At 43.2% G+C, this 24904-nt stretch overlaps 2 protein-coding genes across 4 annotated transcripts in view; both read right to left on the reverse strand.

The window, feature by feature from the left end:
* Positions 1–1557: 1557 nt before the first annotated feature.
* On the reverse strand, positions 1558–10392 carry anapc10 (anaphase promoting complex subunit 10). Of its 2 annotated transcripts, none has more exons than XM_071378207.1 (6): positions 10181–10392; positions 4348–4463; positions 4060–4150; positions 3629–3749; positions 2896–2966; positions 1558–2781 (listed from the first exon to the last, which is right to left on the reverse strand). In XM_071378207.1, the coding sequence occupies exons 2-6, from the start codon at positions 4460–4462 to the stop codon at positions 2622–2624; spliced, it is 558 nt and encodes a 185-aa protein (XP_071234308.1). In that variant the 5' UTR covers position 4463; positions 10181–10392; the 3' UTR covers positions 1558–2621. The 2 variants fall into 2 exon arrangements, with proteins under 2 accessions (XP_071234308.1, XP_071234309.1); XM_071378208.1 differs by lacking the exon at positions 10181–10392 and adding an exon at positions 9833–10103.
* An 8263-nt stretch (positions 10393–18655) lies between these two features.
* Positions 18656–24904, reverse strand: part of otud4 (OTU deubiquitinase 4) — a 36331-nt gene continuing 30082 nt past the window's right edge. For both annotated transcript variants that reach the window (XM_071377979.1, XM_071377978.1), the window contains 2 exons: positions 24726–24826; positions 18656–19609 (listed from right to left, as the gene is read on the reverse strand). In XM_071377979.1, coding sequence (XP_071234080.1) covers positions 18998–19609; positions 24726–24826 — 713 coding nt within the window. In that variant the 3' untranslated portion in view covers positions 18656–18997. The remainder of the gene's footprint in view (positions 19610–24725; positions 24827–24904) is intronic.

Raw genomic sequence — 24904 nt, forward strand, 5'->3', positions numbered from 1 at the left:
GAAAGTAGCCACCCTTTGCCTTGATGACAGTTTTGCACACTCTTGGCATTCTCTCAACCAGCTTCATGAGGTAGTCACCTGGAATGGATTTCAATTAACAGGTGTGCCTTGTTAAAAGTAAATTTGTGGAATTTCTTTCCTTCTTACTGCATTTGAGCCAATCAGTTGTGACAAGGTAAGAATGGTATACAGAAGATAGCCCTATTTGGTAAAAGACCAAGTCCATATTATGGCAAGAACAACTCAAATATGGCAAGAACAGCTCAAATAAGCAAAGAGAAATGACAGTCCATCATTACTTTAAGACATGAAGGTCAGTCAATCTGAAAAATGTCAAGAAGTTTGAAAGTACAGTCGCAAAAACCATCAAGCGCTATGATGGAACTGGCTCTCATGAGGACCGCCACAGGAAAGGAAAGACCCAGAGTTACCTCTGCTGCAGAGGATAAGTTCACTAGAGTTACCAGCCTCAGAAATTGCATCCCAAATAAATGCTTCAGAGTTCAAGTAACAGACATCTCAACATCAACTGTTCAGAGGAGGCTGCATGAATCAGGTCCTCATGGTCAAATTGCTGCAAAGAAACGACTAAGAAGAGACTTGCAATGGACATTAGACTAGAGGAAATCTGTCCTTTGGTCTGATGAGTCCAAATTTGAGATTTTTGGTTCCAATCTTTGTGAGACGCAGAGTAGGTGAACGAATGATCTCCGCATGTGGTGTTCCCACCGTGAAGCATGGAGGAGGAGGTGTGATGGTGCTTTGCTGGTGACGCTGTCAGTGATTTATTTAGAATTTAAGGCACACTTAACCAGCCTGGCTACCACAGCATTCTGCAGCAATACGCCATCCCATCTGATCTGCTCTTAGTGGGACTATCATTTGTTCTTCAACAGGACAACGACCCAACACACCTCCAGGCTGTGTAAGGGCTATTTGACCAAGAAGGAGAGTGATGGAGTGCTGCATCAGATGACCTGGCCCCCACAATCACCCGACCTCAACCCAATTGACATGGTTTGGGATGAGTTGGATCACAGAGTGAAGGAAAAGCAGCCAACAAGTGCTCAGCATATGTGGGAACTCCTTCAAGACTGTTGGAAAAGCATTCCTCATGAAGCTGGTTGAGAGAATGCCAAGAGTATGGAAAGCTGTCATCAAGGCAAAGGGGGGCTACTTTGAAGAATCTATCATATAAAAAATATATGTAGTAACCAAAAACACTTTTTGGTTACTACATGATTCCATATGTGTTATTTCATAGTGTTGATGTCTTCAGTATTATTATACAATGTAGAAAATAGTACAAATAAAGAAAAACCCTTGAATGAGTAGGTGTTCTAAAACGTATGACTGGTACTTTATATAAAAACGGCAAATGTCAAAGTACCTCCTTTAAAACCCTTATCCCACCCACGGCATGCTATCCATCCAACCACACCTCATATCCTGTCGCACCAGATTCTCCCTTCAGAGGGGAGACAGTGCCTCCTGCTGGTTAAACTGTGGTGTAACACTGATTAGGACCTATAGCTAGTAAAAGCAGACCTCCGGGGCTCAAACTCAAAACACATTTAATTCAACAACAGACAGAGAGAGATACATACATTTGACATTCATTCCCAGTCAGTACAGACAGCAGGTCTAGTCACACGGGTAGTAAACCTGTGTTTTTTGGAGGCCTCAAACCACGGCCCTTAACATGGTCTCATTGAAGTCTTCAGATCATCTTTACATCAGACACCAACCGAAAGAGAGACCGTCAGACTAATATGGAATTAACAACATCAGTTACACAGATTACTGCCCAAACGGCACCCTATTCACTATATAGTGCACTACTTTAGACCAGGGCTGGCACCCTATTCACTATATAGTGCACTACTTTAGACCAGGGCTGGCACCCTATTCACTATATAGTGCACTACTTTAGACCAGGGCTGGCACCCTATTCACTATATAGTGCACTACTTTAGACCAGGGCTGGCACCCTATTCCCTATATAGTGCACTACTTTAGACCAGGGCTGGCACCCTATTCACTATATAGTGCACTACTTTAGACCAGGGCTGGCACCCTATTCACTATATAGTGCACTACTTTAGACCAGGGCTGGCACCCTATTCACTATATAGTGCACTACTTTAGACCAGGGCTGGCACCCTATTCCCTATATAGTGCACTACTTTAGACCAGGGCTGGCACCCTATTCACTATATAGTGCACTACTTTAGACCAGGGCTGGCACCCTATTCACTATATAGTGCACTACTTTAGACCAGGGCTGGCACCCTATTCCCTATATAGTGCACTACTTTAGACCAGGGCTGGCACCCTATTCCCTATATAGTGCACTACTTTTGACACAGGTCCATAGGAACACCCGTAGGGGTCCTGGTCTAAAGTAGCGCACTATATATAGAGAATAGGGTGCCATGTAAACTAAATGAAAAGGATTTCAGGTTAACTTGAAAATTAGAATAATATTTCAATTTAAAAACTCAACATTCCAATTCCCTTATTTGTCAACACTGTACACTTAAGGGTTCCCACCCGGAATTCTGGAAAGTTCTAGTCGGAACCCTGAGAAGTTCCACCCAGAACCCCGGAACCCCTCAGTGTCATCTGATGGTGCGGTACATCATGAAGTCGACCGTGGTGCATCTTGGGAACTTGCCGATGGAGCTCTCCTCGACGGGGGTATACACCTTGATCTGTCTCATGTGCGTGTCTCTGCCGTTCTGGTGGTTGGCTAACACAGCTATCTGGATCATGAACGTCCTGGGGAAATGAATACATTAGAAACATTAGGACAGAGAATTTAACATATAGAATATATCATTGGTCAAAGAAATGTCTTTGAGACACTTTTCAGAACAGCACCTATAAATCTACCTGATGGGGTTGTTGACTGTGTCCAGAAGGGGGATGTGGATCCAACCACTAGGCTCTACCATCTCTAACTGCTGCAGTGGGGGAAGGAAGGGGAGGAGGAGGAAGAGTGAGGAGGAGGAAGAGGAGGACGAAGAGTGAGGAGGAGTGAGGAGGGGGAAGAGGAGTGAGGAGGAAGAGTGAGGGGGAAGAAGAGTGAGGAGGAAGAGTGAGGAGGAGGAGGAAGAGTGAGGAGGAGGAGGAGGAAAAAGAGTGAGGAGGAAGAGGAGTGAGGAGGAAGAGTGAGGTGGAAGAAGAGTGAGGAGGAGGAAGAGTGAGGAGGAGGAAGAGTGAGGAGGAGGAGGAGAAAGAGGAGGAAGAGTGAGGAGGAGGAGGAAGAGGAGAAAAAAGAGTGAGGAAGAGGAGAGAGGAGGAGTGAGGAGGAAGAGGAGAAAGAGGAGTGAGGAGGAAGAGGAGAAAGATGAAGAGGAGTGAGGAGGAAGAGGAGAAAGATCATCACATAACAGTTATAACATCATAGAACAGTTATAACATGTACACACTGATAGACATAACATCACATAAGTTATAACATCACATAACAGTTATAACATCACATAACAGTCATAACATCACATAACAGTTATAACATCACATAAAGTTATAAAATCACAGAACAGTTATAACATCACAGAACAGTTATAACATGTACACAGTGATACATATAACAGTTATAACATCATATAACAGTTCTTACTCTGATCTCCTGCAGGTTGTGGAAGTTGTTTCCTACTCTGACAGAGATCTTACTGGGGGTGTAGCTTTCGTCTGACTTGTAGTCTGCATACATACACAACATCTTCACTGTAGTCTTTCTCCTGGGGAGAGAAGGAGGGAAGGAAGAGATGCATGATGGTCTTTCTCCTGAGGAGAGGAGGAGGGAAGGAAGAGATGCATGATGGTCTTTCTCCTGAGAGGAGGAGGGAAGGAAGAGATGCATGATGGTCTTTCTCCTGAGGAGAGGAGACAGAGATGCATGATGGTCTTTCTCCTGGGGAGAGGAGGAGGGGAGACAGAGATGAATGATGTAGTATGTTGGAGATGCCTTCATTGAGATCCTGATTGACTAATTCAGTCACAGGCAGGCAGGCAGGCAGACAGGCATGGAGACAGGGATACAGACTGTACCTAAACTGGATGTTGACTAGGTGTGGCTGGGATCCATCAGACTGCCAGTATGTCTCCAAGTTATCATCTCTCAGCTGGTCCACACCAAAACCTAGAGAGGGAGGGGGAGAGAGGGAGGAGAGAGGGAGGGGGAGAGAGGGAGGAGGAGAGAGGGGGAGGAGGAGAGAGGGAGGAGAGAGGGAGAGGGGGGAGGAGGAGAGAGGGAGGGGGAGAGAGGGAGGGAGGGAGGTGGAGAGAGTCAGTTTTTGCTACAGTGTGCACTAACGAACAGAACCCAACTGAACTCACCTGGTTTACAGGAAGACAGAGACCACACCGCCTGAGAGCCGATCTCCCGGACCGTCCCTGTCCTCTCCAGCTGCTTGGGGTCAGAACCCGGTGGGGTCTTACTGGGGGTCGCCATGCTACACAACACAGGAAGGAACAAAACCATTGAAAATAGAATGAATTACATCAGAGGTCACAGACCCAAATCGCTGTTGTCTGATAGGGTGGATGGTGGTGGCGCTGACAGCTCCTGCTAGGACTGCTTTACGGTGGTAAATATTACCTTGTTTGATCCCAGTGGTGCTCCGATCACTTCCTACGACTTATTAAAAATACTTATTATGTAGGTATTCTTATCTTGTATTAGTTATTATTAGCTGTATGGATCTAGAACTGTAAGTGTAGTTTAGTAGGACGGAGGCAGCCATAGCTGTATGGATCTAGAACTGTAAGTATAGTTTAGTAGGTTGAAGACAGCCATAGCTGTATGGATCTAGAACTGTAAGCATAGTTTAGTAGGACGGAGACAGCCATAGCTGTATGGATCTAGAACTGTAAGTGTAGTTTAGTAGGACGGAGGCAGCCATAGCTGTATGGATCTAGACCTGTAAGTGTAGTTTAGTAGGACGGAGGCAGCCATAGCTGTATGGATCTAGAACTGTAAGTGTAGTTTAGTAGGATGGAGGCAGCCATAGCTGTATGGATCTAGAACTGTAAGTGTAGTTTAGTAGGACGGAGGCAGCCATAGCTGTATGGATCTAGAACTGTAAGTGTAGTTTAGTAGGACGGAGACAGCCATAGCTGTATGGATCTAGAACAGTAAGTGTAGCTTAGTAGGACGGAGACAGCCATAGCTGTATGGATCTAGAACAGTAAGTGTAGCTTAGTAGGATGAGGCAGCCATAGATCTATGGATCTAGAACAGTAAGTATGTTTTTTTTATTGAAGTATTCTTTCTCGCTGATGAAAAGTGACCATATGTTTTGAAAGCTGTGTCGCAAACGATGATTGACCTTCCTAAATGTTAAAACACAGCGTTTCGATTGTAGTTTACGAGGCAGTCGTGGGCGAACCGCAGGAAGGCGGCAGAATGTCCGACAACCGCAGGGAGACGGCAGAATGTCCGACAACCGCAGGGAGACGGCAGAATGTCCGACAACCGCAGGGAGACGGCAGAATGTCCGACAACCGCAGGGAGACGACAGAATGTCCGACAACCGCAGGGAGACGGCAGAATGTCCGACAACCGCAGGGAGACGGCAGAATGTCCGACAACCGCAGGGAGACGACAGAATAGGCGCCTAGAGTTTAAGAGCTAGACAAAAACACAGGTCATCTACAGCAGAGGTGCATAAATTCAAAATGTACCACACTGCTCAACACAGGATCACCACACGGCTCTAGATGATGTTGTAGCCTTTGATCACATTGGTCTCAGTCATGAGGTACGGGAGGTAAAATCATTGACGTAATGATTTGAGTTGTAGAATATATTTCTAGTTGTAAACACAATTTTCAAAATGTGTAACTGATGAGTTGTGAACATGAAAGAATAATCTGTAGTTTTAAACACATACTTAAACTTGTAAACTTAAAAATGTGCGAGCAATCATTACATTTGTACACCTGCAGCATGTCAATTTCGCACAATCAGACTTTTGGCAATGCTTTAGCATCCTACTGTGACAAAAAGGTTTTGTAAACTATTTTTAAGCTATATTCTGTATGGAGCCATTGGCTGCATTCTGTGAATCTGTAGCTACTACCCTTTTGATTCACGTAAAACCTTATCTAAACCATTTACAATTGTCCGTCCCCCCTCTCCAGGCTGCAATCCTCTCCCAGTTAGACAGGGTCTGTTCAGGCCTGCCGCCAGCTCCACGATGCCCTTGGGGACGTGAAGGCATGATCAGTTCAGACTGATGTGGTATACTCATTTATGCCATCTGAATAATCCCGGAACATATTCCAGTCTGTGCAAAACAGTCCTGTAGTATAGTATCCGCTTCATTGCACCACTTCCTTGTTGAATGTGTCACTTGCACTTCCTGTTTGAGTTTTTGCTTGTAAGCAGGAAGCTGGAGAATAGAGTTATGGTCAGATTTGCTAAATGGAGGGCGAGAGAGAGCTTTGCATGAATCTGTGTGTGGAGTAAAGGCGGTCTAGAGTTGTCCCCCCCCCCCCCCCCCCTCTGGTTGCACGTGACATGCTGGTAGAAATGAGGTAAAATGGATTTCAGTTTTCCTGCTTTCAGAGCGCCGCCACTAGGAGCACCGCCACTAGGAGCACCGCCACTAGGAGCACCGCCACTAGGAGCACCGCCACTAGGAGCACCGCCACTAGGAGCACCGCCACTAGGAGCACCGCCACTAGGAGCGCCGACACTAAGAGCACCGCCACTAAGAGCGCCGACACTAAGAGCACCGCCACTAAGAGCACCGACACTAGGAGCACCGACACTAGGAGCACCGCCACTAAGAGCGCCGACACTAGGAGCGCCGCCACTAAGAGCACCGACACTAAGAGCACCACCACTAAGAGCGCCGACACTAGGAGCACCGCCACTAAGAGCACCGACACTAAGAGCACCGCCACTAGGAGCACCGCCACTAAGAGCACCGACACTAAGAGCACCGCCACTAAGAGCACCGACACTAGGAGCACCGACACTAGGAGCACCGACACTAGGAGCACCGCCACTAAGAGCGCCGACACTAGGAGCGCCGCCACTAAGAGCACCGCCACTAAGAGCACCACCACTAAGAGCGCCGACACTAGGAGCACCGCCACTAAGAGCACCGACACTAAGAGCACCGCCACTAAGAGCGCCGACACTAGGAGCGCCGACACTAGGAGCACCGCCACTAGGAGCACCGCCACTAAGAGCACCGACACTAAGAGCACCGCCACTAAGAGCGCCGACACTAGGAGCGCCGACACTAGGAGCACCGCCACTAAGAGCACCGACACTAAGAGCACCGCCACTAAGAGCACCGCCACTAAGAGCACCGCCACTAAGAGCACCGACACTAGGAGCGCCACCACTAAGAGCGCCGACACTAGGAGCGCCGACACTAAGAGCACCGCCACTAAGAGCACCGACACTAGGAGCACCGCCACTAAGAGCACCGACACTAGGAGCGCCACCACTAAGAGCGCCGACACTAGGAGCGCCGACACTAAGAGCACCGCCACTAAGAGCACCGACACTAGGAGCACCGCCACTAAGAGCACCGCCACTAGGAGCGCCGCCACTAGGAGCGCCGCCACTAAGAGCACCGCCACTAAGAGCACCGCCACTAAGAGCACCGCCACTAAGAGCACCGCCACTAAGAGCACCGCCACTAAGAGCACCGCCACTAAGAGCACCGCCACTAAGAGCACCGCCACTAAGAGCACCGACACTAAGAGCACCGCCACTAAGAGCACCGCCACTAAGAGCACCGCCACTAAGAGCACCGCCACTAAGAGCACCGCCACTTATACCTATAATAATAATAATTACTATGGTTATAATTACAATAACAATAACTACGGTAATAATAATAATAATAACTATGATAATAATAATAATTATAATAATAACTATGATAATAATAACTATGATAATAATTATAATAATAGCTCTGGAACATAATCACAGTTGGATGTGTACATGAGAACCATGTATGTGCTGTGGACATATACAGCGATGCACGCCCAACTGCCCGAATCTACCTTTTCCACACTAATACACCCAAACGGTCACGAGCACAGACCCATGCGTTCAATCAGTGACGTCACCTGCTCTGAAAAGGCCACAAGTTTGTTCGAGCGATAGGTAACAACGTTTCGTGGGTGACCGTTGTCACTGTGTTCAGAGGGTCCCTGGTTCGAGCCCAAGATGGCGCGAGGAGAGGGACGGAAGCAACACTGTTTACAGTACAGTACAGAAACCCATTCATAGAAAATCAGAGAGAATATTGATCATTTATCAAAGGTTCCCATGTAATGCAAAGCAGGCTAAACAAACAAGGTATTTCCGAGCTGGCATTTACAACCGCAGCAGTGACCATATCTAGTTTACAACCTAAAGATGATGTAAAAGTTGAGATTTAGACTGGTGCCCAGATATCACAGATGCTACATAAGTCACAGAGAGGACATACTTACAAAAACAAAAGTCAATATTAAATTGAGCACCCAGGAGAGGAGGGACACACAATCTTGTCGGTCGTCTGGTCCACTGCAACCCAGCTCCCTGCACCCTCGTGGACAAAGTGTCGTGGTAGAGCTTGAAGAACCTGTCAAGGTGTTGTATTGTGTTGGGAAGCAACTGCTCACTGTGGCCTCCAGCCGTGCCCATGGTGGGCTGCAGCATCAGTCGTCCGACTGGCCCTGCACCTACCTTGCCAAAGTAGTTTCGAATGAGGTTTGTGTGTTCTTGCCGGGATGCACCCTAGTCATTAATTTAGACAAAAATCATGCAGTTTTCTTACAAGTATATATGGTTAAGCATGATTTTAATCTGCGAGAGAAGGGCTACCCCTGGTGGAAAGAGCCTGTACTGCACAACATGAGTTGCAAATGTGCGCCGTACGTTACGTTGTGGCACGTCACGATGTAACGTACAGCGATGTAACGTACAGCGTCGGGGAATGGTCAGTTTTTTCATCTTTTCTCCAATACTGTTGGTCCATTACCATGTCAACCAACACTGAATCAAAACGTAGTTCACGATGCCAACACAGTCACTACAGTCCCATTCGTTTTCATTGCAGCCTCGTTTGAATGTCGCTGTTACGCACATTTGTACTGAATGTGGTGAGTTTACTTATCTAGCTTAAAAAATAGTTTGCCAAATAACTTTACCAAATTGATTTCGGTAGCTAGCATCAAAACTACAACGTTAGAGTTACAAACGTATTAACAATGATTTTGACAAAAGCTTCCAAAAACATATTACAAAGAAGAAAAAAGCTTGTTGCCATTAAAGGAAGACATTTAAACGTACCCGCCGTGACAGCTGAGCTTCTTTGGGTAGGTGGTAACCTGGTAACCCACGTCGTGATTGACAGATGGTTGTGCCAGACTCCACGGCCCATATGAGCTGTCACCAACCAACCAGTGTAGTATATGAAAATCTCACCTGATTGGTTAGAAGAAGCTGGTCCCGTCCCACCTCCAAGGGCTCCTGCTCTCTTTCTCAGTGCTTGAACGTCTACAAATATTTTTGTTACGGTAGGCCGCTAAAGCACTGCCAAAAGTCTGAGTATGCGAAATTGACATGAGCAGGTGAACAGATGCAATTATTGCTCACAAATATTAAGTTACAAGTTTGCGAATGCGATTACAACTACAAATTCGTATTTTTTATATTCACAACTCATCAGTTACATGTTTGGGAATGTGTTTCCAAGTAGAAATATATTCAACAAACTCAAATCATTATGTGTTGCCTTGTTAACTCGTCATTGTCACGCCAAACAACATGTGACAATTACAGTTCTGAGATATCATTACCTACCTTATTCATTCAAACAAAATAGCCCTCATGGCTTGACATTGTAATGTGACCCGGATTCGAACCGATGTTCGTGCGGTCACAACGCGAAATACTAACCACTACATGATCACGGCGAGCTACCAAGGCTTGTGGCTACATGGGGAAAGCAGATGGCTTTTCATTCAAACCTGAAGTGACGTGCGCTAGTAGTACGCAAAATACAGTATCAATTACCATGGGAGTTGGCAACATGACAATAACAAGTATCACGTCAATAACCCTTTTCGCATCTCTGTCGAGTTAGCTAGCTAGCTATGTTAACAGTCATGCAAACCATTTGTGCCAGAAACAAGAACTTTCTTATATTACCTTACTCCTAATGTCGTGGTTTTACTTTTCGTTCTTAACTAATCGTAGATGGCATTTGTTTAATGAAATATTAAATTACTGTAGCTTGTTTTGCTACTTCGAATCTCCCACTTCTCGCTCAAGGTTTGGTCGCATGTTGATGACGACACAGGAAGTGGAGACACTTCTGTCGCACAACAATGCCTTTCTCGCGCGATCTTTTCCTTCCGACTTTCTCCTAGATAGAACGAAAGAGCATTTATGTACTCTCTTCTTCTGTCTCTCCGTAGTAATGAAGCTGTAAAGTTAGACCACCTAGACACTGATCTTGGGACAGTTATTCTCCCCTATGGTGAGGGTTAGGGCGTGGGGTTACACTGATCCTAGACTTAGGTTGCTGTAGGTAGGTTGCTGGGGCCAGTAACCGAAAACTGAATGAAGTCAACAGCAGCAGTATTAGTTGTATAAATATCATACATCCCCCCCCCCAGGAATGCTAACCTCCCCTGTTATTGTAATGGTGAGTGGTTAGCATGTCTTGGGGGTATGATATAAAATGCTAACCTCCCCTGTTATTGTAATGGTGAGAAGTTAGCATGTCTTGGGGGTATGATATAAAATGCTAACCTCCCCTGTTATTGTAATGGTGAGAAGTTAGCATGTCTTGGGGGTATGACATTTGTGCATCTAACTCATTATTTACAATTCATTCAGGATTATCCGTAATCATGGTAGCATCCACATTATATTCTTATTTATAATAAAAGTGACTCCAAAATGACAATAGATTGTACAATTCATTTATATTGGGCACAAAATAATCTGACACACAACTGGAAAAAACAGCAAATGCCTCGAACAAGTTTGTAGAGTCACAAGCTTGATGTAGTCATTGCGTGCTATGAATATGGGACCAAATACTAAACTTTAACACACAAGTGAATTAGTCCCATCCACTATTTTTTATTTAACTAGGCAAGTCAGTTAAGAACAAATTCTTATTTACAATGACGGCCTGGGGAACAGTGGGTTAACTGCCTTGTTCAGAACGACAGATTTGTACCTTGTCAGCTCGGGGATTCAATCTAGCAACCTTTTGGTTACTAGTCCAACGCTCTAACCACTATGTACAAAAAACACTTTAATTTCTTATGGTTCACCCAATATGGTTGACAATACCCTCAAATTAAAGCTGACAGTCTGCACTTTAACCTCGTAGTCCTGGTATCATTTCAAATACAAAGTGCTGGAGTACAGAGCCAAAACAACCACAGCAAATGTCACTGTCACAATAATGTTGGAGCTCAAGTTCCTCGGCGTACACATCACTGACAAACTGAAATGGTCAACTCACACAGACAGGGTGGTGAAGAAGGTGCAACAGCGCCTCTTCAACCTCAGGAGGCTGAAGACATTCGGCTTGTCACCTAAAAACCTACAACTTTTACAGATGCACAATCGAGAGCATCCTGTCGGGCTGTATCACCACCTGGTACGGCAACGGCCACCGCCCGCAACCGCAGGGCTCTCCAGAAGGTTGTGCGGTCTGCACAACGCATAGCCGGGGGCAAACTACCTGCCCTCCAGGACACCTACAGCACCCGATGTCACAGGAAGGCCAAAAAGATCATCAAGGACAACAACCACCTGAGCCACGACCTGTTCACCCCGCTATCATCCAGAAAGCGAGGTCAGTACAGGTGCCAAGGCCAAGGCCATCAGACTGTTAAACAGCCATCACTAGCACAGAGAGGCTGCTGCCTACATACAGACTTGAAATCATTGGCCACTAATAAATAGATCACTTGTTACTTTAATAATGTCACTTTAATAATGTTTACATATTTTGCATTAGTCATCTCATATGTATATACTGTATTCTATACTATTCTACTGTATCTTAGTCTATGTATTACTCATCTCATATGTATATACTGTATTCTATACTATTCTACTGTATCTTAGTCTATGTATTACTCATCTCATATGTATATACTGTATTCTATACTATTCTACTGTATCTTAGTCTATGCATTACTCATCTCATATGTATATACTGTATTCTGTACTATTCTACTGTATCTTAGTCTATGTCGCTCTGATATTGCTCATCCATATATTTATATATTCTTAATTCCATTCCTTTACTTTAGATTTGTGTGTATTGGGTATATGTTGTGTAATTATAGATGTTACTTGTTAGATATTACTGCACTGTCGGAGCTAGAAGCACAAGCATTTCGCAACACCCACATTACCATCTGCTAAACACATGTACAGTGCCTTGCAAAAGTATTCACCCCCTTGGCGTTTTTCCTATTTTGATGCATTACAACCTGTAATTTAAATGGATTTTTATTGGGATTACATGTAATGGACAAAGACATAATAGTCCAAATTGGTGAAGTGAAATTAAAAAAATATATATTTAAAAAAAATTAAAACGGAAAAGTGGTGCGTGCATATGTATTCACCCCCTTTGCTATGAAGCACCTAAATAAGATCTGGTGCAACCAATTACCTTCAGATAATTAATTAAATAAAGTCCACCTGTGTGCAATCTAAGGGGCACATGATCTGTCACATGATCTCAGTATATATACATCTGTTCTGAAAAGTCCCAGAGTCTGCAACACCATTAAGCAAGGGGCACAATGAAGACCAAGGTCTCCAAACAGGTCAGGAACAAAGTTGTGGAGAAGTACAGATCAGAATTGGGTTATAAAAAGATATCCGAAACTTTGAACATCTCACGGAGCACCATTAAATCCATTATTAAAAAATGGAAAGAATATGGCACCACAACAAACCTGCCAAGAGAGGGCCCCACACCAAAACTCACAGACCAGGCAAGGAGGGCATTAATCAGAGAGGCAACAAAGAGACCAAAGATAACCCTGAAGGAGCTGCAAAGTTCCACAGCGGAGATGGGAGTATCTGTCCATAGGACCACTTTAAGCCGTACACTCCACAGAGCTGGGCTTTATGGAAGAGTGGCCAGAAAAAAATAAGCAAACACGTTTGGTGTTCGCCAAAAGGCATGTGGGAGACTCCCCAAACATATGGAAGAAGGTACTCTAGTCAGATGAGACTAAAATTTAGCTTTTTGGCCATCAAGGAAAATGCTATGTCTGGTGCAAACCCAACACCTCTCATCACCCCAAGAACACCATCCCCACAGTGAAGCATGGTGGTGGCAGCATCATGCTGTGGGGATGTTTTCCATTGGCAGGGACTGGGAAAATGGTCAGAATTTAAGGAATGATGGATGGCGCTAAATACAAGGAAATTGTTTAGGGAAACCTGTTTCAGTCTTCCAGAGATTTGAGACTGGGACGGAGGTTCACCTTCCAGCAGGACAATGACCCTAAGCATACTGCTAAAGCAACACTCGAGTGGTTTAAGGGGAAACATTTAAATGTCATGGAATGGCCTAGTCAAAGCCCAGACCTCAATCCAATTGAGAATCTGTGGTATGACTTAAAGATTACTGTACACCAGCGGAACCCATCCAACTTCAAGGAGCTGGAGCGGTTTTGCCTTGAAGAATGGGTAAAAAAATCCCAGTGGCTAGATGTGCCAAGCTTAGAGACATATCCCAAGAGACTTGCAGCTCTAATTGCTGCAAAAGGTGGCTCTACAAAGTATTGACTTTTTTGGGGGGGCGGGGGGGTGAATTGTTATGCACACTCAAGTTTTGCATCTTCAAAGTGGTAGGCATGTTGTGTAAATCAAATGATACAAACCCCCCAAAATCTATTTTAATTCCAGGTTGTAAGGCAACAAAATAGGAAAAATGCCAAGGGGGGTGAATACTTTCACAAGCCACTGTATGTGACCATTAATATTTTATTTGAATATAGTGTATGTATGTAGAGTGCATATGTGTATACAGTGCATTGAGACTCTATAACAATAGACAACAATAGACAATAACAAAGTGAAAACAGGTTTGTCATTTTTTATTGCTAATGTTTTTTAAATATAACTTATTTACATAAGTATTCAGACCCTTTGCGATGAGACTCGAAATTGAGCTCAGGTACATCCTGTTTCCATTGATCATCCTTGAGATGTTTCTACAACTTGATTGGAGTCCACCTGTGGTAAATTCAATTGATTGGACATGATTTGGAAAGGCACACACCTGTCTATATAAGGTCCCACAGTTGACAGTGCATGTCAGAGCAAAAACCAAGCCAAGGTCGAAGGAATTGTCCGTAAAGCTCTGAGACAGGATTGTGTCGAGTCACAGATCTGGGGAAGGGTACCAAAACATTTTTGCAGCATTGAAGGTCCCCAATAACACAGTGGTCTCCATTATTCTTAAATGGAAGAAGTACAAATCCACCAAGACACTTCCTGGATCTGGCCGCCGGGCCAAACTGACCAATCGGGGGAGAAAGGGCCTTGTTCAGGTTAGGGGATCGAGAACCCGATAGTCACTCTGAAAGAGCTCCATAGTTCCTCTGTGGTCTGAATATTTTCCAAATAAACACACAGTGTATAAAAATACACTACCGTTCAAATGTTTGGGGTCACAGAAATGTCCTTGTTTTTGAAAAGAAAAGCACATTTGTTGTACTTTAAAATAACATAAAATTGATCAGAAATACAGTGGACATTGTTAATGTTGTAAATTACTATTGTAGCTGGGAATATCTACAGTTGAAGTCAGGAGTTTACATACACCTTGGCCAAATACATTTAAACTCAGTTCTTCACTATTCCTGACATTTAATCCTAGTAGTCTATAAGAAAAATAAACGCACACCTATTTAGGCGAGGTGCTGGCTAGCGGAGTAGAAAACTTGAAAATAAAGGAGAGCCGCACACTCTAAGAGCTCAGATGCAAAAATGTAATTACCAACGTTTCGACAGCCAAGCTGTCTTCATCAGGGTATAATCACAAACACTGCGGGATGACTAGTTTATATAGTGTCAAAAGACACACAGATGTCTGTAATCATGGCCAAGAGTGGCCTAATATCATTGGTTAATTCTCAAATATTAAAATGGCATACAAAGAACGGCATACAAAAAACAAATGGATAGCATACGATCATAGATTCATTTTAGACTACACAAGCTTACAAACAATTACAATGGCAAAGTCACAATAATCACAAGAATGGCTTCAGATCAAAGTCTACGTTGAGACCGAAGGGAGCAAGGGTCTTTAAGTTAAAGATCCAGGCAGCCTCTCGTTTTAACAATAAATTATCAAGGTCACCCCCTCTCCTAGGGAGGGTGACATGTTCAATGCCAATATAACGCAGAGACGAAATCGAGTGGCCTGCCTCCAAAAAGTGGGCCGCAACTGGGTAAGTCGAGTTTTTACACCTAATGGTGCTACGATGCTCTGAGATACGTACTTTTAATTCACGCTTTGTTTTACCCACATCCTTTTTACCACAAGGACAAGTTATAAGATAAATAACTGCCTTAATGGAGCACGTAATAACACCTTTGATTGGGATCGATTTCCCTGTTTGTGGGTGTTTGAAGGATCTACATTTATAAGTGCCATTGCATTGAGCAAAGCCATTACACTTGAAATTTCCATCCAGTAGGGGCGCAAATAGACGTTGTTCAGGAATATCTTGGGGTGGTAAATCAGAGTGTACCAATTGGTCTCTGAGGTTTCTGCCCCGCGAGAATACGACCAAGGGAAGGTCCGAAAACACATTACCGAGACTATCATCGGATTTTTGAATGTGCCAATGTTTGTGAACGATTCTAACGGTAGTTAGAATGCAAGAATGCGTCTTTTTGTGAGACTGCCCTTGAAAAAGGTCATGTCTCGTTCTGTTTAGAATTTTCTTAATGGCAATATTAATCTGATCATTTTTGTACCCCTTCTCCTTGAACTTTCTTTGCGTCTCAGCCACATTTAATCCTAGTAAACATTCCCTGTCTTAGGTCAGTTAGGATCATCAATTTTATTTTAAGAATGTGAAATGTCAGAATAATAGTAGAGAATTATTTATTTCAGCTTTTATTTCTTTCATCACATTCCCAGTGGGTCAGAAGTTTGCATACACTCAATTCGTATTTGGTAGCATTGCCTTTAAATTGTTGAACTTGGGTCAAACGTTTCGGGTAGCCTTCCACAAGCTTCCCACAATAAATTGGGTGAATGTTGGCCCATTCCTCCTGACAGAGCTGGTGTCACTGAGTCAGGTTTGTAGGCCTCCTTGCTCGCACACGCTTTTTCAGTTCTGCCCACAAATGTTCTATACGATTGAGGTCAGGGCTTTGTGATGACCACTCCAATACCTTGACTTTGTTGTCCTTAAGCCATTTTGCCACAACTTTGGAAGTATGCTTGGGGTCATTGTCCATTTGGAAGACCCATTTGCGACCAAGCTTTAACTTCCTGACTGATGTCTTGAGATGTTGCTTCAATATATCCACATCATTTTCCGGCCTCATGATGCCATCTATTTTATGAAGTGCACAAGTCCCTCCTGCAGCAAAGCACCCCCACATGATGCTGCCAACCCCGTGCTTCACGGTTGGGATGGTGTTCTTCGGCTTGCAAGCCTCCCCCTTTTTCCTCCAAACATAACGATGGTCATTATGGCCAAACAGTTATATTTTTGTTTCATCAGACCAGGGGACATTTCTCCAAAAAGTACGATCTTTGTCCACATGTGCAGTTGCAAACCATAGTCTGGCTTTTTTATGGCGGTTTTGGAGCAGTGGCTTCTTCCTTGCTGAGCAGCCCTTCAGGTTATGTCGATATAGGACTCGTTTTACTGTGGATATAGATACTTTTGTACCTGTTTCCTCCAGCATCTTCACAAGGTCCTTTGCTGTTGTTCTGGGATTGATTTGCACTTTTCGCACCAAAGTAGGCTCACCTCTAGGAGACAGAACGCGTCTTCTTCCTGAGCGGTATGCCGGCTGCGTGGTCCCATGGTGTTTATACTTGCGTACTATTGTTTGTACAGATGAACGTGGTACCTTCAGGCGTTTGGAAATTGCTCCCAAGGATGAACCAGACTTGTGGTCTACAATTTTTTTCTGAGGTCTTGGCTGATTTCTTTAGATTTTCCCATGATGTCAAGCAAAGAGGCACTGAGTTTGAAGGTAGGCCTTGAAATACATCCACAGGTACACCTCCAATTGACTCAAATTCTTCCACAAGTACACCTCCAATTGACTCAAATTCTGTCAATTAGCCTATCAGAATCTTCTAAAGCCATGACATCATTTTCTGGAATTTTCCAATCTGTTTAAAGGCACAGTCAACTTAGTGTATGTAAACTTCTGACCCACTGGAATTGTGATAGTGAATTTTAAGTGAAATAATCTGTCTGTAAACAATTGTTGGAAAAATTCCTTGTGTCATGCACAAAGTAGATGTCTTAACCGACTTGCCAAAACTATAGTTTTTCCTATACACCATTGTGTTCAATAAAAAATATTTGAATGAAAACTATAGTTTAACAAGAAATGTGTGGAGTGGTTGAAAAACAAGTTTTAATGACTCCAACCTAAGTGTATGTAAACTTACCACTTCAACTGTATATAGGCTTAGAGAGGCCCAGTATCAGCAACCATCACTCCTGTATTCCAATGGCACGTTGTGTTAGCTAATCCAAGTTTATAATTTTATAAGGCTAATTGATCATTAGAAAACCCTTTTGCAATTATGTTAGCACAGCTGAAAATTGTTCTGCTTAAAGCAATAAAACTGGCCTTCTTTAGACTAGTTGAGTATCTGGAGCATCAGCATTTGTGTGTTCGATTACAGGCTCAAAATGGACAGAAGGAAAGACCTTTCTTCTGAAACTCGTCAGTCTATTCTTGTTCTGAGAAATGAAGGCTATTCCATGCGAGAAATTTCCAAGAAACTGAAGATCTCGTACAACGCTGTGTACTACTCCCGTCACAGAACAGCGCAAACTGGCTCTTACCAGAATAGAAAGAGGAGTGGGAGGCCCCGGTGCACAATTGAGCAAGAGGACAAGTACATTAGTGTCTAGTTTGAGAAACAGACGCCTCACAAGTCCTCAACTGGCAGCTTCATTAAATAGTACCCGCAAAACACCAGTCTCAACGTCAACAGTGAAGAGGCAACTTCCGGGATGCTGGCCTTCTAGGCAGAGTTTCTCTGTCCAGTGCCTTTCAAAATGATAAACATGGATTAGCTAACACAACCTGCCTTTGGAACACAGGAGTGATGGTTGCTGATAATGGGCCTCTGTACGCCTATGTAGATTTTCTTTTAAAAAATGAGCCGTTTCCAGCTACAATAGTCATTTACAACATTAACAATGTCTACACTGTATTTCTGATCAATTTTTTTTTTTTTTTTTTATATATATTTTTTAAGTACATTTAAGTGACCCCAAACTTTTGAATGGTAGTATATACATAATCCCTATATATATTTATTTAAATATATATATGAAGCCATTTGGAACGCAGCTTACTGGATCGCATCAGAATTTTTTTTTTATGAAACAGGAAAAGAAAGGCAATGACTAAATACAGCAAAGTTTTATTAAACAGAAAATGCAAACACTGAATACCTATCTGTACAGGTTTAACATCTTTCAAATGACACCCTATTCCCTATATATAGTGCACTACTTTCGACCAGGGCCCTATGGAGCGTGATCAATAGTGCACTAAATATGGGACACAGCCCGAGTCCAGAAGGCAACATTAACATGGAGACACTTGACAGATTTTTTTTCTTTTTCTTTTTTTAAAAGACGAGTCCAACGACAGCTATAGAGTCCCACAAACAAGACGATTAAAATACCAGAAAACAAAACAAAAATGATAAACAATCCCAATAAAGCCATATCAGCCAATCAAATCTCACAAATCTGTATAAGGGGGGTTCCTCAGCCCACTAGAGTAGCCTGCCTCTCTGCCATTGGATGGCTGTTGATTGTAGTGGTAGACCCTCCCCCGACCCCTCACATTTTGTCCTTTAGAGGTGGCGTTACCCTGGTAGTCTCCTCTTCCTTCCTGCCTCCTGTCCCCTCGGTCTCGCTCCCGGAAACCGTCCCTGTTGTCTCTCCTCCCCACTCCTCGGTAACCTCCCACCCCCCGTCTCTCCCCCCTCCAACGGTTCTCTCTGTACCCTCTAGCTCCTCCCTCCTCGTGTCCTCCCCTCCCTCCTCCACCTCTGAAGGAGCGACTGTAGAACTTCTTTCCGTTTCTGAGGTCATTAGGGTCTAGCCCCTCCCCTCCCTCCCAGTCCAATGATGTTTCGCCGCTTGGAGCCAGGGGCAGTGTCATTAAATACGAAGTCTCGCCCCAGCTCCCCGCCGTCGTCTCATTGGTCATTTTCATGTTAAACTCCGCCCCCCTCTGGGTCATGGGGGCGTCGCCCGCACCCTGCATCGCCATGCCGACGGATACATCCTTGAAAATGGCCTCGCCACTTAATGTTGTTGTCAGGTGACCCTCGGGGACCCATGTGACCTGAGAAAGGGAGAGTGGGTAGAGAGATTAGTAACAATACAGAAATCAGAAACAGACGAAATCAACAACAAAATCCCACGACTAAAACTTAAGTCGATCAAAATACACGTTTGGGTAGAGGGTCACTGACATCCAACCTTGAGGGGTTGTAAGATCGGTGGAATCATTTCAAAAGTTGCAATAACACACAGGCTAATAATATATATATATATATTTTTTTAAATGGCCGTTTTCCCAAAAGTGTATTTTGAACACAGCAGAGTGTCAGGTGATTAGAGACTACCATATTCATGGAGAACAAGATCCTGCACCCTCAACATAGTTCGGGAACAGCCGACTTGTAGCGCCATTCAATGAAAAAGGAAGTGGATGCATATTGTACTCTGAGCGGATCGCCACCTCCCTAAAATGGCCGCCAGACATTTGGTCACTGCTCTTCCAAAGTGTTCTGGTGGGAAAGGCTCAGAAAGTGTACTGTCCCTTTCCCTCTCGACCAGAGTTCAGATTACGACACTGTTAAAAGACGTTATCCTTCAGGCTTACGACACTGTTAAAAGACGTTATCCTTCAGGCTTACGACACTGTTAAAAGACGTTATCCTTCAGGCTTACGACACTGTTAAAAGACGTTATCCTTCAGGCTTACGACACTGTTAAAAGACGTTATCCTTCAGGCTTACGACGCTGTTAAAAGACGTTATCCTTCAGGCTTACGACACTGTTAAAAGACGTTATCCTTCAGGCTTACGACACTGTTAAAAGACGTTATCCTTCAGGCTTACGACGCTGTTAAAAGACGTTATCCTTCAGGCTTACGACACTGTTAAAAGACGTTATCCTTCAGGCTTACGACACTGTTAAAAGACGTTATCCTTCAGGCTTACGACACTGTTAAAAGACGTTATCCTTCAGGCTTACGACACTGTTAAAAGACGTTATCCTTCAGGCTTACGACACTGTTAAAAGACGTTATCCTTCAGGCTTACGACACTGTTAAAAGACGTTATCCTTCAGGCTTACGACACTGTTAAAAGATCTTATCCTTCAGGCTTACGAGTTGGTCCCAGAGGCACACAGACAAACGGTTGCGTAAATTACGAAAGACCGATCGCAATGCCATGTTGAGTTGGAAAGGGAACAAAGCATGTCTTTTGGGTCGGTGGTGTGGTTCTCAAGGAGGTCAAGGACCTTGACTTAAAAAAAAAGACACATACTTCTCAAGCAGTTCGAGAATTGCTTTCACGAAAGGTTTGCTTCCGAGATTTACGAGCACAAGGATCTGACTCTTTAGAAAGCTGCAGTTCTTACAGATGAGTTTTGTCTTTCAAAACAAAGCCCCCAGTAAGCTCACGACGGTAGTATGGCAGGTCAACTGTTGGTGTCAACAAGACGTACGTGACCGTATCTTCCTTCAATTCTTCCGGTCTGAAATAGGGATGTCGTGTTGCGTCTGTCAGCGGATGGAGGAACCGAACCTTAGCAACCTCTTCCTGCTTTCTGACGATCCTTTCAGCAAGGATCCCGTGGATCGTGTTGGTCCTTCGCCCAAAGCGAATCAGTTTCTCTTGACCGTCATGTGCGCTGCCACTCGTTTCCCCCCCATTCCACTAAGAAAAATCACGCGAGGAAAAGTTACTACGGATATTGAATGTTTAAATTATTTTAACAGTGAACCATATAGCCCATCTATAGTGTATTATTGTAACATAGTGGACCATATAGCCCATCTATGGTGTATTATTGTAACATAGTGGACCATATAGCCCATCTATAGTGTAACATAGTGGACCATATAGCCCATCTATGGTGTATCATTGTAACATAGTGGACCATATAGCCCATCTATAGTGTATTATTGTAACATAGTGGACCATATAGCCCATCTATAGTGTATTATTGTAACATAGTGGACCATATAGCCAATCTATAGTGTATTATTGTAACATAGTGGACCATATAGCCCATCTATAGTGTAACATAGTGGACCATATAGCCCATCTATAGTGTAACATAGTGGACCATATAGCCCATCTATAGTGTATTATTGTAACATAGTGGACCATATAGCCCATCTATGGTGTATTATTGTAACACAGTAGATCATATAGCCCATCTATAGTGTATTATTGTAACATAGTGGACCATATAGCCCATCTATATTGTAACATAGTGGACCATATAGCCCATCTATAGTGTATTATTGTAACATAGTGGACCATATAGCCCATCTATAGTGTATTATTGTAACATAGTGGACCATATAGCCCATCTATAGTGTATTATTGTAACATAGTGGACCATATAGCCCATCTATAGTGTAACATAGTGGACCATATAGCCCATCTATAGTGTAACATAGTGGACCATATAGCCCATCTATAGTGTATTATTGTAACATAGTGGACCATATAGCCCATCTATGGTGTATTATTGTAACACAGTAGATCATATAGCCCATCTATAGTGTATTATTGTAACATAGTGGACCATATAGCCCATCTATATTGTAACATAGTGGACCATATAGCCCATCTATGGTGTATTATTGTAACATAGTGGACCATATAGCCCATCTATAGTGTATTATTGTAACACAGTGGACCATATAGCCCATCTATAGTGTAACATAGTGGACCATATAGCCCATCTATAGTGTATTATTGTAACATAGTGGACCATATAGCCCATCTATGGTGTATTATTGTAACACAGTAGATCATATAGCCCATCTATAGTGTATTATTGTAACATAGTGGACCATATAGCCCATCTATATTGTAACATAGTGGACCATATAGCCCATCTATAGTGTATTATTGTAACATAGTGGACCATATAGCCCATCTATAGTGTATTATTGTAACATAGTGGACCATATAGCCCATCTATAGTGTATTATTGTAACATAGTGGACCATATAGCCCATCTATAGTGTAACATAGTGGACCATATAGCCCATCTATAGTGTAACATAGTGGACCATATAGCCCATCTATAGTGTATTATTGTAACATAGTGGACCATATAGCCCATCTATGGTGTATTATTGTAACACAGTAGATCATATAGCCCATCTATAGTGTATTATTGTAACATAGTGGACCATATAGCCCATCTATATTGTAACATAGTGGACCATATAGCCCATCTATGGTGTATTATTGTAACATAGTGGACCATATAGCCCATCTATAGTGTATTATTGTAACATAGTGGACCATATAGCCCATCTATAGTGTATTATTGTAACATAGTGGACCATGTAGCCTATCTATGGTGTATTATTGTACCATAGTGGACCATATAGCCCATCTATAGTGTATTATTTTAACATAGTGGACCATATAGCCCATCTATAGTGTATTATTGTAACATAGTGGACCATATAGCCCATCTATGGTGTATTATTGTAACATAGTGGACCATATAGCCCATCTATAGTGTATTATTGTAACATAGTGGACCATATAGCCCATCTATAGTGTAACATAGTGGACCATATAGCCCATCTATAGTGTAACATAGTGGACCATATAGCCCATCTATAGTGTATTATTGTAACATAGTGGACCATATAGCCCATCTATAGTGTATTATTGTAACATAGTGGACCATATAGCCCATCTATAGTGTATTATTGTAACACAGTGGACCATATAGCCCATCTATAGTGTATTATTGTAACATAGTGGACCATATAGCCCATCTATAGTGTATCATAGTGGACCATATAGCCCATCTATAGTGTAACATAGTGGACCATATAGCCCATCTATAGTCTATTATAACATAGTGGACCATATAGCCCATCTATAGTATCATAGTGGACCATATAACCCATCTATGGTGTATTATTATAACATAGTGGACCATATAGCCCATCTATGGTGTATTATTGTAACATAGTGGACCATATAGCCCATCTATAGTGTATTATTGTAACATAGTGGACCATATAGCCCATCTATAGTGTATTATTGTAACACAGTGGACCATATAGCCCATCTATAGTATCATAGTGGACCATATAGCCCATCTATGGTGTATTATTGTAACACAGTGGACCATATAGCCCATCTATAGTGTATTATTGTAACATAGTGGACCATATAACCCATCTATAGTGTATTATTGTAACACAGTGGACCATATAGCCCATCTATGGTGTATTATTGTAACATAGTGGACCATATAACCCATCTATAGTGTAACATAGTGGACCATATAACCCATCTATAGTGTATTATTGTAACATAGTGGACCATATAACCCATCTATAGTGTATTATTGTAACACAGTGGACCATATAGCCCATCTATGGTGTATTATTGTAACACAGTGGACCATATAGCCCATCTATAGTGTATTATTGTAACATAGTGGACCATATAACCCATCTATAGTGTATTATTGTAACACAGTGGACCATATAGCCCATCTATGGTGTATTATTGTAACACAGTGGACCATATAGCCCATCTATAGTATCATAGTGGAGCATATAGCCTATCTATAGTGTATTATTGTAATATAGTGGACCATATAGCCCATCTATAGTGTATTATTGTAACATAGTGGACCATATAGCCCATCTATGGTCTAATATTGTAACATAGTGGACCAGAAAGCCCATCTACGCACTACCGCAGCAGGTGTGGAGAACTACCGCAGCAGGTGTGGAGAACTAACGCAGCAGGTATGGAGAACTAACGCAGCAGGTGTGGAGGACTACCGCAGCAGGTGTGGAGAACTACCGCAGCAGGTGTGGAGGACTAACGCAGCAGGTGTGGAGGACTAACGCAGCAGGTGTGGAGGACTAACGCAGCAGGTGTGGAGGACTACCGCAGCAGGTGTGGAGAACTACCGCAGCAGGTATGGAGAACTACCGCAGCAGGTGTGGAGAACTACCGCAGCAGGTGTGGAGAACTAACGCAGCAGGTATGGAGAACTACCGCAGCAGGTGTGGAGAACTACCGCAGCAGGTTAGGAGAATTAGGTTAAAGTAAGGGTAAGGTTTAGCTAAAATGCTAACATTCTCTCCGACCATGCACCTTTTTTTACAATACTTTGACATACGATGTAGCCCACGACCCCATTAGTGCTCCATCAAGACTTACCTGCTCAGTAGGAGGAAGAGGAGCGTTCACTAGCAGAGTGCCAGCCATCTTCATGTCTCCCTGTCCTCCGTCTGTGAAGCCTGCATGAACAGTCTGTAAAGCTGAGACGATAAACCGAACATTAGAGACCGACCAAACTGTCCACTTATCCTGGACATTTTGCTGATATCGTTGATTAC

This window comes from Salvelinus alpinus, chromosome 31 (assembly GCF_045679555.1).
Source record: "Salvelinus alpinus chromosome 31, SLU_Salpinus.1, whole genome shotgun sequence".
Taxonomy (NCBI): Eukaryota; Metazoa; Chordata; class Actinopteri; order Salmoniformes; family Salmonidae; genus Salvelinus; species Salvelinus alpinus.

Bases quoted from the DNA above. Each gene is read 5' to 3' on its own strand.
- anapc10 (XM_071378207.1), bottom strand. From the start codon at position 4,462: ATGGCGACCCCCAGTAAGACCCCACCGGGTTCTGACCCCAAGCAGCTG. The intron at 4,151-4,347 runs GTGAGTTCAGTT...CTCCCTCTCTAG, and splicing joins TCTGTCTTCCTGTAAACCAG to GTTTTGGTGTGGACCAGCTG. The intron at 2,782-2,895 runs GTAGATTTATAG...TCATTTCCCCAG, and splicing joins ACAGTCAACAACCCCATCAG to GACGTTCATGATCCAGATAG.